Here is a 17,149-nt window from a genome sequence, read left to right on the forward strand (position 1 = left end):
ATTCTATTTGTTTTCCTATTGATTTTATTATGTTTAACAGCATACTAAATCATTCCTGAGGTTGACAAGTTTCTGGAAAATTGATATATACTGTCTAAAACTGCCTGAGGCAGGAATAAAACCAAAGCAAATGGCTTCTTTTAAACTCTTGATTTGCATTACTACAGCCCGGCATGCAAGTTCCATCTTGTTTTGTAGAATTCTTCTCCTTTGTGTAACATCTAAAGCACAGGAAATCTTTAGAAACTCTTGTTATGGGGCTGCAGATTGGAGGAACAGGATTGCAAAATACTAGACTATTTGAGTGCAAGTGGGACTAAAAAAGCAGATTGTCAGCTAAGATCAATGGGCTAGATTCTCTTGTGGAGAGGTGGTGTTCCAAGAGTAGATGCCTTGGAATCTACAGCTTAAGGCAAAAATAAAATATTTAGTGAGACTTGAAGACGCATATTTCATTATTCCCCTGAGCAACTTGACTTTGAAGCATTTAAATGCAGGGTTTTGTTGTTGTGGTTTCCCCCCACCCCCACCCCGTTTGTTTGTCTTAAAACTTGGAGGTATCAACATTAAATACTGCAGAATTTGTTCCAAAGATTGGACTGCATCATGAAGAGCACTTCAAATGGGAAAATGCACCCAGGCAGTAATTTTTTCTTAGTTTAGAAACTGAAGGGGGAGATGAATTAGAGAAAACAGTCTGGATGCTTTGATGTCAGAAATCTGAATGCCACAAGAGTTTGAGAGAAAAATGATTAACAAGAAAGAATTTAAAAATCTCCAGACAAAGATCTGACAAAAACTGAGGAGGTCATACGAACACGTATTCATCCTTGTCAGAGTCACATTAGGCTGTTGTAATGGCTCTGTTCTGGCAAAGGAAAAAAAGGACTTGCAAGGAAAAAAAATATTTTTCTGGGAAGTAGTTGAGACACTGAATTAGCTGACAAATACTGGAATGGTATTTGCAGAGCAGTAGGCATTTAAGACATTAGTAATAATAAACTTCCCATTTTGGTGTGATTAAAAAAGTCAGAGATAGAGATGACATTTTCCAATCGTCCCTGTGATGCCACAGAATAAGCTCCTGGGTTTCACTAAGGAAAAACCAAATTAGCCTATGAGTACATAAATTGATTTGTAGGTCAGTCCTCCCAGTAAACAAGAAGCTTCCGTGAATTAACAGTGAGAAAAAACAGTCTCAGGGAGATGTCTTTCATTTAGAGAATCTTACAATCATCCAAGAGATATACACAAAAATGTAGAACATGCTAAAGTCCTTATGATATTAAAGATCAAAAAAACTTAATTTCAATAACAAAATAGCACAGAAAGAGAAAATACTCTTCATCTTGGCCATCTTCAGAAGATCAAATTTATTTCCTTCTTAGAAGAGGCCAAGCAAATTTTGTTCATTTGTTAACTTCTTGGATACTGCAGAGATCATATAAAAAGCCCAGCGGAACGTATGTAAATCTACTGATGGAAATAGCAGAAAATACTGCAGCTTTATCAATGAATGCATGGCTTGAAGAAGTAAAAGAATATCAACTTGTTTGCTTTGCATCTATGTTTTCAAAGACAGTAACATGGTATCACAGTTTCTAATTTCATAGCAACAAAATCTACTTTGCAGAATTATTACAGGAAAATTTCAAAAAGCCTGAGGAACATGATTCCAAGCTGTGCTGACCTTCACATCATAAATAATGGTCTTTTTTTTCATTTGGTAAACAAAGGTATTGAAGCTATTATGATCTGTCTCCTTTTTTCCATCTGCTAAATGATAATACCAAAATACACTGTCTACAGCTGGCTCTTAATTTTGAGATTTAAAGTGTGGAGCTGGGGGATTAAATGATGGCACCTGTTTCTTAACTAATACCCAGTCCCTGTGACAGCAGTTATTTGGACATTTCTAGCAAGAAACCTTGTCATCAAAGACTTTTGACACTTGCTATAGGTATTGTCTGTGTTCATTTGTTAAAGTCAGGAGTTTCTGCAACTTTCAGGTGAGTTTGATGACTTCAAAGGAAAAGCATCCAATCCAGCTGGAAAGGCCACAGACATTTGCTGTTGCTGAAGACTCTTCTGTGACTATAGCATTGCCTGTCCATTGCAAACTTGGCCAAATTGGTACTCTTTGAAACGCCATCAAAACAAAATATCTGTAGGTGGAAGAAACAAACCTCAAGTGCTAGGCACTCCTAGCAAAAAAACAATGAGCATTCTTATTAAAACAGAAGTCTAGAAAAGCTTTGCAAGCATCTACAAGCAGCAGAAAGTTTTTTGGAGATTCATGCTTTCACAAGCACAGTGTGTGAAGACAAGCATTGAAAAATTGTTCTTCACTCAAAACAGGCAGAAAAATACTTTATAACAAAGATGGAAAAAAAAAATGAATGTCAAGTTAAAGGAGTCCAAGACAGACGAGAACTATGTTATTAAATCAGGAACAACATGAGGTCATGGGCTGTAGTCTGGTATTAAAGCTCAGGAAAGCATATACCATTCAGAAGGTCAGATGTGCATCCTCAAGCTGAAGTGTTACTGATGGAGCACATGTTGGAAAGAAAGAAAGGACTGTTAAATCACTTGTAGAACCAGTACACTGAAAAAAGATGGGCAGAACTGTTTTTATTTTGCACAAGTATAGAACAACATAAATGTTTTTTGACAGCTTTGAGAAAAGTTCCTTAAACCCGAAAGTACATCCAACTGTGTTAATCAATGATAACTGAACAAGTAACAGTGAGACAGGTAAACAGACCTCCTGATAATGTTGCTCAAATAAATTAAAGCTGAATACTTCTGAACCATGAATAGCATTAACAGATGCTCTTTTTTCCATCTACTTTTGAAACGATGTCGTCATTGACTAACTTAATAAGATCACATTTTTCTACAACTAGTTACCCTCTTTTAGACTCCCAACCAGAAAAGAAGCAAACTGAATGGGTGTTTTTTGAAAAGGAGCAGTAGATGTGTCTGCTCATGCAGTACTGACTAAAGATTGAGACTGCAATCTTCACACAGACAGATAAGAGATCTGTCTGACAGATCCCTGGAATTTAATTTGCTCTCCAGACAAAATAACAAGGTTGCTTGGAGGTAATCCGATAAACTGTTCCAACAATTAACAGAAACAATTCAGGAAATGTGGAAAACCTGTTATATTATTAAAAAAAAAAAAAAAGCAGCAAGGCTAAAGCTGAACACTCAATGCCTGAATCCCCTGAACCTTGCTGACATTACTTAACCTTTAAAATGAAGGCTCAGTCATAAAAACTCATAAAACACGAATAAGATCCAATGTTATCCTCAGTCGAGCAATATCAACATTAAGTACTTTAACTTCCACTCTTTCTCCAGGACCTAACCCCAGGCTTCTTCTCTTCTTCACTTTTGAAAGTTTGGCCTCTGTTATGTTTCTCACTGGAATCAAACCTGCTTTTCCCACACCAATATCAACAAAAACTCCAAACGGCGTCGCGTTTTCGACTTTTCCAGTCAGAACAGCACCAACACTTAAGTCTTCAAAGCAGACTATGCTTCTCTTGAAGTCAGGTTTATCAAAATCTGTTATACAAAAGAAACAAGAAATAAAAATAAGACAGTGGAAAAGACATTTGTATTCTTTTCTAAGTGTTGCTTCCAGCTGATTGTTTCTAATGAAGCAGTCATTAAGTCATCCCAAGGTAGCTCTAAGGTCCCAAATACTGCCTCATTACATTTTTAAAATCAAGACTCATCTGTGACAAACGGCACTTATTGTATTTTTTTTAATCACTTAAAGACTGATAAATGGAGAAATAAGTATAGTGAACTCCATGGTAGGAAACTATCACAAAGGGATGAGAAACATAGTATATAAATTTTCTTGGAACTCGGAGGAAAGACTTGAGGTGACTCTTACTTGAGCTACACAAATTATACATAAAATTCTATTCATATACAAATTTGTATACAGGAAGGTGAATGCTCAGTCTTGGCACATACTAAAGAGAAAAATCAACAACGCACTGTTCTTGGGCTTGCTGTTCATCTGCACCATGACATCACCAACAGACTGCTTTTCATGACATCATATAACTGCTTCTTTGCACTGACAACTTGAAAATCCCACAAGCATGATTATAAGCAAGTAACATTCCAATTTATTAAAGTTCATGTTCTAAACTTAAGGGCATAGATAGATCTTTTAAGCCCTCTTGTTACTTGCTTGCTACTTTCAGCTCCTGCAGAAAACCCTTCAGAGTCATCTCAACGATTTCCCTTTCAGTCTTTTCCTACTGCTGTTATACCTTCTCCAAGATATAATAGGACTAAGTTTTTCCACAGAGATCAGCATCAATCCAGGACTGCAACCACTGTCCTATATTTGCCTCTGAGAAATAAAATATAGCCTGAACAAATTTACAGCTAAAATGCACTGGAAATCGTTCACTCTGCAACTTCAACAGGCTGTGGATCTGTGTTGTGTTTTCATGAGAAGGTTTTGCAGTGGGGGCAGGGCTATAGGAGTGACTTCTGTGAGAAACTGTTAGAAGCTTCCCCCATGTCTGACAGAGCCAATTCCAGCCGGCTCCAAGACAGAGCTGCTGTTGGCCAAGGCCAAGCCCATCAGCAACAGTGGCTGCACCTCTGTGACAACATATTTCACAAGAGGGCAAAAAAACCTGCTGTGCAACAGCAACCAGAAGAAAGGAGAGAGAATGTGAGTGAAACTCTGCAGACACCAAGGTCAGTGAAGAAGGAGGGGGAGGAGGTGCTCCAGGTGCACCAGGCACCAAGCAGAGTTTCCCCTGCAGTCCATGGTGAAGACCATGGTGAGGCAGGCTGCCCCACTTAAGGCCGTGGAGGTTAACAGTGGAGCTGATATCCACCTGAAGCCTGTGGAGAAACCCATGCCTGAAGGAGGCTGTGACACCATGGGAAGCCTGCACTGGAGCAGGCTGCTGGCAGGACCCATGGACTCACAGAGAGAAGCACATGCTAGAGCATGTCTGCTGACAGGACTTCAGACCTTGCTGGGAACCAACACTGGAGCACCAGTGTTGGTTCCCAAGGGCTGCACCCCATGGAAAGGACCCACACTAGAACAGTTAGTGAAGAACTATCTCTGACGGGAGTGACTCCACACTAGAGGGGCAACGATGTGTGGAGTCCTGCTCCTGAGGAGGAAGGAGTGGCAGAAGTAACACATGATGCCAACACTGAAGCAGTCTGTTCCTAAAGGGCTACACCCCATGGAAGGGACCCACACTAGAACAGTTAGTGAAGAACTATCTCTGACGGGAGTGACTCCACACTAGAGGGGCAACGATGTGTGGAGTCCTGCTCCTGAGGAGGAAGGAGTGGCAGAAGTAACACATGATGAACTGATTGCAACCTCCATTCCCTATCCCCCTGTGCTGCTGGGTGGGAGGAGGTAGAGAAAATCAGGAGTAAAATTCAGCCTGGAAAGAATTGAGGTGTGGGGGGAAGGTGTTTTCAAGAGTTTGTCTTTATTTTCTCATTATCCTACTCTGATTTAGTTGGCAATCAATTAATTTAATTTTCTCCAACCTGAGTCTGTTTTGCCTGTGATGGTATTTGGTGAGTCATCTCCCTGTTCTTATCTCAACCCATGAGCCTTTTGTTAATTTTTTTCTCCTCTGTCCCATGGAGGAGGGAAAGTGATAGAGTGGCTTGGTGGGCACCTGGTGTTCAGCTAGGGTCAGGACACCACAGGCTCAAACTTCAGTCAAATACACAAGCTGGCAAATGCAGCAATAGGCTTTGGATGACATCAGGTTTTCTGCTGAAGGAATGTACCCAAGTGCTCAAGTCCAAAATGGTCAATCCTTTTGTAATGTGCAGTGACACTTAGATGAAAAAAGCAATTAAACAGCCATTCAGGGCAAGGAGGACAAGAAGATTCAGAGGAATGATGGGAATCTTTTTAAATGTTTGCAAACCTGTTTTTTTCCCCATCCCATCAGATCCATTACAGTTATCTGATTAGATCCTCAACTTTCATGTTAAAAAGAGAATTTCTTTCAAGAAATGCCTCGAAACACCTTGGCTAGAAAAAGATTTTTTAAATAATGTGATAAAAATATTCCATCCTTTCCCTTTCTCCAAATAACTCTGACCATTTTCCTTAGTACTAAAATCATTCAGGAAAAATAAACAACATAGAATTGCAATTAAATTTAAGAGGATACATAGGAAAGCTACTCTTTGCAGCTCCTCAACATCACATCTCTACTTTTGGAAACAACAATGGAATTTAATCTTAAATTAAGATTATTGTTTGAATCTGGCTAAAATACAAACCATTCTATTTGCATTAGATGTGATGCACTTCCTCACTGACAGTCACTAGCAGGCTCAGAAAGACAATGAGTTACAGTTATACAAGGCAACTAGGCTGCCTATTCTACTACAGTCAGAGTCTTTCTACAGTACTGCTGAACATTCTGGATCAGCAGAATATGAATATTTCCACTGAAGATTCTCTTTTGCTTTTAGATCTTCATACGTTAATAGTCTATCCAAGTGTGATTTAAATATGAAACCATCAGAACAAATGCAGATATAGAAAAACTAATTGGCCAGATCACTAGTGCAAAACATTTTAAAAAATCTGCAAGGAAGCTTCTAATGAAGACAAAACAGGGAACAGATTTTTTTTTAAGCATAAGTTTATTTGTTATTACAAGCCTGTATCTTTGCTGCCTACCTTTATCTCTTGCTGTTGTAAGAGAATCCAGCTGTAAGTTTCATTAAACAGCAGCACCTCCAGATGTTTTACTTTGTTGCTTACCTCATCTGTCTTCCCCTCCACCTCAAACTGTTCATCACTACTGCAAAGGTTTAACCAAGGCAGGTCATGAGCCATGTGCTCCAACTACACTTGTCTCCAGGAACTAGTGGAATAAAAGCAGAGCTACACACTACACTACTGCAGTACTGCTTCACAGACCTTTAGTACTATGGTTTCAGCTTGGTCTCAGCATTACCCTCCATGGTGGAGAGCCAACACAGATTTAATCAGCATAGAGTCAACATATTGAAACTATTTCATTTGTTAACAGCCATACAACTCCCCTTCCTAGGGCTGAAAATGCCATTATTTAAGACAGGATTCACACTTCTTACCTACTGAGCTGGAAAGAAACATCTGACTATGATATAGCATTTACCTTGCCTGAGAAGAGCTACACATCCATGAACTTCAGAAGAAAAATATGTGCTGTTTTAAAATCAGTATGTAGAACAACCAAACTGAGATCACAGCCTTCAAACCAAATGTTTACCTGTTCGGATGTCAAAGCCTTCAGGCTGAGTCAGGCCATCAATGATCAGCTGCAGTGTGTGCACCGTCGTATTGAGTCTTTTTGCTGTGCCTTCCAGGCCTTCCTTTTGAATTACTGCATTTACTTTTTGCTGCATATCTGATTTTCCTATGTCATTTGTGTTTCCTCCAATGAAAGATAAAAATCTGGGAAGTTCAAACAGATACAGAGAGATCTGTAACATCCGTTAGTGGGAACTGAACCTTTGTTATATTTAGGGCTTTTACTGAAAAAAATTATACTTTTGCATTGATGTTTGAACAGAATTTCCGTTCAAACATATGAATAGTTTCCCAAGTGCATATTCCCTTGGCTCATCACTGAACAGAGACATACATGGAATCTTAGAGTCTGTCTGTACACATGTATCTCCAGGGAGAGATTGCAAAACTCGAAGCAAAATTTCAAAATGTAAATCACTCCTCAGGCTGATTTCATCTCATGCTAAAACCAAATCTGATTATGACTGAAAGATGTCTTTTACCATGAAAGTTTACTACAAATATGCAAGAGTTACATGATACTGCCATTTTTATTGTCATTCTCAAATTAAAAGGAATGGCAATTTAGTAAAACAACAACGAATGTTTAAAATCTTAAATTAATATGAGGAATCTTTGACCAGATTTAAGAAAAAAATTACATAAACTACTTCTCTTGTCACTGAATTTCATGATAAAGAACAATTAGCTTTTCAGAAACAAGGATATTATTGAGTCAAAGTAGTTATGCAACACTTATCCTTCCCTATTGTCTCATCACATTGCAGATTGAGAGGAATTTGGACTGGCATCTAAAATGGCTGAATAGAAATACTTGAAAATAAGTATGTCTTGATCTTAAAAAAAAAAAAGAAAACCCCAAACCACATTTACTGAGGTTTTTAGTTTAGCAATGTTGGCACACGTGCTGAGAAGTGCAGACGACAGATTACAAAAATTCACATGCAGACCCTACTCCTTATTTTCCATCATGATGCCTTAGACAAAGTCTATTTATCACTGTATAAATGTCCTTATTTTACTGAAAGTCTTAAAAAATGAAAAAAGTCTTTAATAGATATAAACCAATGAAAATGAGGATGCAGCTCACAGAAGCTGAGCTACACTGCACTAGACAAAGCAATCTGTTCTCTTCTCAGTTGACACTTCAGTTTTCCATCCTGCCACCTCACCACAAATATGCCTCTTCTACCCTGCTTTATCATGTCCCATATTACTGGAGGGAGGCACACAGGGTTTTTGAGTGCTCTCCATCATAAAAGACAAGTAGAACTACTGACCTGAGTTCCAGAGACTAAGAAAACGTTCCTTACAAGTTCCTAAAAGAGATCCCTCCTTCCTGTCATCCTACTTCACAACAGGTGCAAACTACAAGCCACAAAAGAAGTGGCCAGTAGGTTCATGCCCTGCATTTAGGAGTAATGGGAGACATTCCAGCTCCATAAGAAACCAAAAGCCAAGGCTACTCACCCTCCTTTCCCCCCTCAACAATACATGCCATGCTTTTATAAAAGGTCAATATTGCTTTTGGCAGGAGACACAGCAGGGTTTTGTGTCTGAAGGGTTTTTGGTTTTTTGTTTGTTTTTAACCTGAGAAACCCAACTGACATTATTTCAGGTGGCAAGTGATAAAAAGTGTATGTACTGAAACACAAAATTAATTTCTTTCGAAGAAAATAAAAATGGAAGGAAGATAATTGAAGCAGTATCCAACTTTCACTTAAGTACAAAATTAATCTTCAAGTACAAGTGCAAATCTTCACTCCAAAACATTCACTAATTTCACCAAAACGAGAATAGCCATTAAAATAGGCTGCCAGGACTTTCACTTTCTTACTGAATTCAATTGCAAGCATGGAGATTTAAGTACACTGTTCGCTCAAACAAATATATTTGCACTTAATAGTGGTTCACATCATTTTCCAATTCATTTTAAGACATACAGATCTTCCATGTGGCGATGTGTAAAGAAAAAAAACCCTAATAAATATTCAGAAATACTGTTCTCAGGATTTACTGAATTTTGTTGTGATTGACTGCATTTCAACTTCTGACATCACTTTTTAAAGTAGCTCAAGGTGGTTTGAAAACAAAGTAACTATCAAAACAGATGCAAAACTCTTTATAATACTAAACAGAAATTTTTATTTTCCATAAACTAACAGCAAAACACTCCTCCTCCTCCTCAATATTTTGTCTAGTAAGAGCCTATGTATGAAAAGTATTAGACCTTCTATGGAACCATCTTCTGTTGGTCTCAAAAGAGCACCAGAAGTGGTTGCAACGATAATACTGAAAATGTGTGCAGGTCCAGGCAAAGAGCTCTTCACACAGCTCCTTGGGCCCGCTGGCTGCTAACGTTGATGGATGGACAATACCCCACCAGAGCACTAGTGACAGGCAGCAGCTGCCCTAGCTTTGACTGACATGCCAGATGTAACACGACAAACCCAAGCAGCCTCATGACTCAACCTTCTAAATAATGTATGCTTTACCGCTTGCCCCCATAAACAAGTTTGCTGACATTCACATAGTTGGCTTTATTTCACTTCAAATGGAAATTAAGCTCAAGTACCTCCAAGTAACATTTTCTCACCATGAGGATTTCGCAGAAGTGCATTCACTTTGTAAATCGATAAGAGGGTGGGTTTCACTGCTAATAAGTGCAACCACATGGAACAGCCACGGATGTATGAAACCCCTCCTGCTGCATATGAAACTGCTGAACGTGTGGATAATGCAGTCAGAATGCACAGTGCTATGTGCAGGCTGCTGGAAGGAAAACCAGCCCAAAACAGTACACATCCCAGGTGCTCGAGCCTTCAATTGCCACTCATGAAAGTTATTTTTTGCCCACAGTCCTTCCTCTGTGTTCCCCACCCTCCAGAAATCCCAATGAAAGTCTTTATCTGACATTAAAAATGATTCCACATCTAGGCAAGGGCGGTAAGTTTGGGTCTTGCGTTATCAATTACAGTTAACTAACTTATCATCATGGCTACTGCTCAGAATAAAGTTTTGGCTCCACCTGAAGATGATGCTTAAGCACATGCCCAAGTTGAGTACATGAGAAGTCCCACTGACCTCAGCAGAATTATTAATGTTTAGGCATTTGGTTAAAAATATTTCACAATTATGATGAATATTATAGGCAGAACATTTGGAAATGCTCACCAACTTAGGTTAGGTTTTGGTAAAACCTATGCATTAAAATATTGCCAAATAAAAGCAATTTCTTAGTGATTACAGCAGTAGTTTTTCTAAACAGTGTTGAGTCTATATATTTAATGTCTCATTTTCACTCAAATTAATATCGCCTGTGGCACTTAGAATTAAAAAAATCAATATAAAGCACAAATCTGCCTGAACAGTGGTGCATTACATCGATAATATCTATTTTTAAATGCCTTTGCTAAGAACAAAGTTAAGTGTTTTCTTATTAAAAAAGCAACCCAACAGCTTCCTTTGAGATTTATTTCACGGTCAGAAAAAAAAAGGATATTGTCAGTAATAAGAATGGGATTTGGCTACGGGGAAAAAAAGTGGTTTCCCCTAATTTACATATTTTTATCTGCATAATGTCAAATTATCTCACTACAATCTTTGAAATATCTCACTTATCCAATTTGTAAATTACAGTTCCAGCTGCACAGCATAAGAACATAGCTTATCTATAAAAAAAAAAAAAAAAAAGAATGCCCTTCAAGTATTTACCTGGCTACATATGTGAACTAAATAAGATGCTGCAGTAATTCAACTGCTATGTTTTTATCTACCAAAAAGATAAAATAAATAAAAGTTATCAGAAATGGAAATGCAAAAGACGAGATGTTTTTATCTGAAGTGAGGTTACTCTTACAAGATACCCTATCCTTATTTCCTCAAATATTGAGTGTCTGAGTGAATGGCAAACTTTCTGTTCAAGGCACATCAATTCAGATAAAGACTGCCAGAGTCTTAGGAAAGTCAGAACAGAACGAAATTTAGCTGGATAAGAGACTTGGAGCTTTATGGCTTTGAGATTTAGAGGATACTCAGAAACCCCTGCAATCACCTTAGTTTTAAAAGCAATCTTTGCAGTCTTTTCTGATCTGCAAAGAATGGTCATAGCTAAATCACTGATGTTTTTATTTAATACATAATTTCATCCCTCTTACCTAGATAAAGAAAGAAAAGTAGCATAAATGTAACAAATAAGCACATCATGTTCACTTAATGTACACATCTGCACAAAATTATAGCACAGCCCTTGCAATACTTAAAAGATAATGCAAATTTCAGCAGAATGCAAAAAAAAAAGTCAGAAAAGAGTAAAAATATTTCAAAGGGAAGCATGCAGTAAATTTTTAAGAAGTTACTTTAAACGCCTCAAAAAGCTTCGTGTAATATGCAGGAGTTCTAAAGCTTTGCAAGGGTTTTAGTCACAGTCATTTCTGTTTTATGTAATCATTTCCAGCAACACGACTTAAGATCTGGGAGTACTGGATTCATTACATTAAAGCAACATGATACACCATTACATCTTGTCACAGCGCACACATGAATTAATGGTAATGCAACATAATCACTCTGAAAACGAAACAACTTTGCATTAGTCTGTGCCTTGCTAGGTAAAATGTACATTCATGACAGTACCACGCTTAAATTATGCAGACATCGATGTTTTAGTAATGTTTTGAAGTGCAAAAACATTATTTGTATAATGCAGATGTTGACTGTTCTTGTTCTCACTAACAAAACGGATCCTCAGTTTCCAACCACTGAGGCAGATGATGTATCAAACAATATTTGTGCATTACTCTCCAATTAATTGCTGGACACAGGAAGACAAAGTTTTCTATTTAAAGCTACTTCTGTGGTTTAGCCAGATAAGGACATTTAACCAACGTTTTCCCCCAAATGCAGAAATTATTACTATTATAGATTATCTGACTGCATGCAAAAGACCAGAAAGCACTCAGATAGTCAATGGCATTTTGAACTTACAAATCAAAGAAAATGACTTTCAGAAGGAGAAAAGAAATTCAGACACTGCAGCATAGCCTCTTTGCTACCATAACATCAGGCACACTGCTGTTAGTTGTTTTCATGACTACCTATGTATCACATAACTGAAGTGTAACCTGAGACACAAAATAATGAAACATCATTAGTTATCCACAAAGAATTAGTACTACAGTTAAAGAAGATCATTCCATAAAAAAGTTATTTTTTTTCTTTATAATTTTTTTTTTTAAATGCAACCAGTAGGAAGTCTCAAAAATTTCAATAGAAATAAAACCACCACTTGTTTTATGGGTCTGGTATTTATAGTGTAACTGGAGGATAGCTCTTCAATTATTTCCAAGTTCTTTAGTATATTTTACATCATATAAGTTTTAAAATGTCTTTATTGGATGGCAATTAGCAGTGAAAACCTTTTCTGCTCTTCTATTTGCTGACAAGATAACTTTCAAAAACGTTCTCTCAAAATCCAGCTACTAGGTTAATAGTCAGACCTGTAAAAGAACTGGTCTCCTAAAGTGATGAATACAAAATATTATTTATTAGGCTTAATGGCCCCAGTTGCACAAGTGTTTTCCTTAATTAGGCTTAGCCATTTCCTATTGGAATTAGTCATAAAGGTTTGTTAATTTACTGAGCTTTTTTAGGCTTTTAAAAATGAAACTTAAGACTTTACTAAAAAGTATCATTTTGCACATTAAATAGGTTGAATAGGCATGTGTGTGCATACATTCAAGTACGGTCAAAGTGGACAAGAGATGTTTCTGATGACTTTGGAGTGAATTTAAGGAAAGGCATGCTACAACAGTAAAAGCTCCTATCACGTGTAAAATACACATAGACTTCATTTTTAAATAGAACACAAAAATTTGTTTTCATTGCTCAACCACCAAACCTTGAAACGATTCCCTCCCTGATTTCTGTTCCTCTTAAGCACTGCCTTATTTGCCCAGTGACAAGAAGGGGACACAAATAGAACCATTTCAGCCTGGCAGAGAGCTGGAAATGCTGTCAAAGGACAAGTGTGCAGATGTATGAAGTGCAGGTGAGGAAGACCCCTTTCTTTTGGTGGTCTCTCCTTAGTTAGCAAGTTTCCTTCTGCGTTTTCTTACATGTCAGTACTTGTGCAGCTTTTCAGCATAACCACTGAGATATTGATGGGCCAAGCTACGATATGATGTAAAGAGCAACAGCAACATCAGAGATTTTGAAAAGTGATCGTTCCATTTACAATGGAATATAAAATGTTACCAAACAAATTCTTTGCTGAAATGAGCATCAAATCCAAATGTTTTACTTTGGTGAAGAATAAGCACATGAAAAAGTGCTTTTTTTGAATCCTCTTGGGATTCTGAAGTCCTTCTGGGGATATCAAGCAGTATTATCAATATACAGCAAAGGGCGAGACATGAATCATCACTGCAAGTCACTCTGCTCAGTAGATGAAAAACTTTGAGGCATAACCAAGGGCAGTGAATGGTACTATCCTCTACCAGGCAAGGCCCTAAACCTGGGTCGTTAGACAAGGAAGATCCTCACCTGCAATGATGCTAAATCACAACTTCAGATCTCTTCTAAATATTGGTAAAATATTTGTCAGACTGAAATACAACCTGTCTGCCAGATGCTGTGTATTTGCTGTGCACAGATTGCATTCTGAGTGCCAGCTTCTAGCTAAGAGCTTTTTTATGAGATTTAAATAAAAATCAGTAAATGTTAAGATTCAGTCATACGAAACCAACTGCACCCAGCAGACTGATACAAGAAACAACATTGCATTTTCTTTCCAGAATTTTGGTTTATAAGTATAACCAGGCTGTAACTTCTTGGGACTTCCTAAACGTTTCCTCAGCCTTCCTACCAGTTCTTTTACAACATGTACCAAGAAATTGGATATGCTCTACATGTTGAATTAATTGTATGTAGAAGATTCTGCCACTATAAACTGGTTTTCACATATAGACTTTTCAGAAACTTAAAACACAGCTCTGCTTTGCAGGAAACAGCTGCCTACAAACTTTTTTTTTGCTTTTTAATTTTTTTTTTTTTTACTTTTTTATTTCACTTCTAGGAAATTCTGCTTCATAATATTTAGAGGTGTTTGTAAGCTTGATTGCCACACATAACAAAGCCAAGCTTTGACAGTGTGGAAACCATGAACACTAATGTTTTGGTCATCTGCAGAGTGTGTTAAATCACCAGTACGACGTTTTCCGATTTTTTTTTACAGAAACTGCAGATTTTAAGTTAAGATGTTTAAATGCCATAAATCAATCATACCAGCACCATTTGTGCCACTGTAGTAAAGATTACATCACTGTTTCCATTATAAAACCCCTGTTTTTCAGGAGTTTCTAATTCAGCCATAAAAATTGGCTCCAGTGTAAAGCTTGGCAACTAAAGTTACCACTTGGGAGCAATCTTTTTGCCTTTTTTTTTTTAAAATGGATTGGCCTCTACAAAATACTTTAGAAAAAGAAAATTAGTGGTTTCAAATTTTTGTGAACTTCTCTCCCTCAAAAACATTGTTTTAAAAACCAATAATTTTGTATGTCATAAATCTAATGTGGACTGCTGCTTTTGGGTAATTTGAAGAGAAACAGTGGATAAAAATCACTGGCTTATTTTGTTTAAAAATAAACATTTTCCCATAAACACTTTTAATCCAATAAAATTTTCACAAACAACTTTCTCATGGCAAGATGTGGTGGACATGGCATGAGGAAGCCTTTATGACTCCCTTATGCAACATCTATCCAATTTAATTTCTGTGGTAAGAGGTATGTAATACTGTATTTTGATGTCTTGAATCAAATCTGCCCATCTTCAAGACAACAATTCTGCCCTTTGATAGAACAAATCCATCTGTGAGCTTGACATGGTCCTTGATAAAGTTCTGTGTAAGCACAGAAAAAAAAAAAGAAATACTTTGAAAGGAGAAAAGCAACAAAACTCCTTTAAAATGTATTTTGTTTAAAAATATATATATACTAATTACATATTCTACCCCACTTCTAAGAGTTTCAGTTTTTCATGCACAATAATTTAATTTATAAGAATTATCAATTAGGTTTTAAACCTAGTTTATTTCTAACACATTAAAAAGTCTGTTGCATGCCTGTTCATTTCAGATACCTCAAAACAACCACATGAACATGAGTTGATCTTCAGGCTTTCAGGAGCTTTTTCAAAACAAAGGGAATTACAAGCCCAGTCCCATCCACTCGCTGCCTTTGAAAGTCAGCAAAATTTGTCAACAGCCCTGATAAGCTTTGGACTGAATCCTCCATGCAGCCTGAATTCCTAGTAGATTTTTTTTATTAATTCATATTTAGGCAGCAAATTGGTTTGGAAAGCTGTTTGCATAAGTTCTGAGAAGCTTAACAGCTCATACATTTTTTTTAAAAAAAGTAATTTAAAATATATAATCATTGCTTAAAGTATTGCATTAGTTGCTTCAGGGTAGGACGTCTGATTTATATTTAGCCTTTATGTCAGTGTCAATTTTTAATACCACACTTCTTGGCTTTTGTCAGTGTGCTGCAAAGCTGTATTTTCTTTTCTTAACCAGCTATTTACAATGAAAAAAACCCCTTATAAGTATTTACCCTCTTCTCCACACCATTTTCTGATAACAAGCTATTGCATGTTAATACAATGTATGCCATAAAAGTTACAACTTTCTTATTTAACAAGGTGTCAAGGAAACTATCTTTTGATCAGAAAAAAAAAAAAACAACTGTTGAACATATAGTACATTCATAGAAAGCACTGAGACTTTTTCCCCACACCAAACTATGGATACAGATACTCACAAATGCAAGAAATAAGACAATAGAGAAAAAGTCCAAAACAGAAAAGACTGATTCAGGTTCCTTACAGAGACAGATGCTACACTTATTAGTTCTGGTCTTCCATTAGCAGATACCACACTGTGGTTTTATATTTGTTTTGATATCAACTGATATTCTTTTGCATAAAAAAAAAATACTGTACACCACAATACCTACGACAAGCTCTTGTATCTAAATACTTAACCAGAAAATTCAGTCTAGGAAGGTGAAGTGTTTGGTGAGAAACAGAACAGGTGCACAGCTGGAAACTTTAAGTCATTGTACTAGCCAAAGAGAAACTACACGATAGGTAGCACTGGTCTGTAGCCACATGATACTTCCACAATGTTTTTGCAGCTTTTTAAGTCCAATGAGTTTGAGAAAGCTCTAAGAACCATCAAGGTATCTTCTAAGCAGTGTTGGCTGTGCAACAGGTGGCAGCCTCCTCTCTGAATCGTGCACAAGCCTGTGATTCACACCACTCTTTGGGTTGAGATATAAAACCTGTGTGCTGTCCTTTTTTTTTTTTTCTTAAATAGTGCTCAGTCTGGGTTCCCAGCCAAGTTCAAAATCACCATTACGTGATTTGTGGTACCTACTAAAATTGCCTTTAGTTTCAACTGTATGTGAATATCTGAGCTACCCTATGCAGTAATAATCCCACTCACCACTAGAGGTATAATCATAGAATCATAGAATCTTTTAGGTTGGAAGGGACCTCCAAGATCATCAAGTCCAACCATTGAGCCATTAGGGCTCTAAAGTCCTCTGCTAAAACAGATCAGAATCTGTCAGGGTTGGAAGGGACCACAAGGATCCCCCAGTTCCAACCCCTCTGCCATGAGCAGGGACACCTCCCACTAGATCAGGCTGCCCAGAGCCTCCTCCAGCCTGGCCTTAAAGACCCCCAGGGATGGGGCCTCAACCACCTCCCTGGGCAACCCATTCCAGGGTCTCACCACTCTCATGG

General features: G+C 37.4%; 1 protein-coding gene across 1 annotated transcript in view; it reads right to left on the reverse strand.

Annotated features, from left to right (window-relative positions):
• Window positions 1–3,286: 3,286 nt before the first annotated feature.
• LOC103779959 (S1 RNA-binding domain-containing protein 1-like) overlaps window positions 3,287–17,149 on the reverse strand; it is a gene marked incomplete at its 5' end in the record, with an annotated part of 21,738 nt that continues 7,875 nt past the window's right edge. The window contains 2 exons of the mRNA XM_008947605.1: window positions 3,287–3,576; window positions 7,302–7,486. Coding sequence (XP_008945853.1) covers window positions 3,287–3,576; window positions 7,302–7,486 — 475 coding nt within the window. The remainder of the gene's footprint in view (window positions 3,577–7,301; window positions 7,487–17,149) is intronic.

The sequence above is a fragment of the Merops nubicus genome, unplaced genomic scaffold (assembly GCF_000691845.1).
Source record: "Merops nubicus isolate BGI_N331 unplaced genomic scaffold, ASM69184v1 scaffold3969, whole genome shotgun sequence".
In the NCBI taxonomy this organism is placed as follows: Eukaryota; Metazoa; Chordata; class Aves; order Coraciiformes; family Meropidae; genus Merops; species Merops nubicus.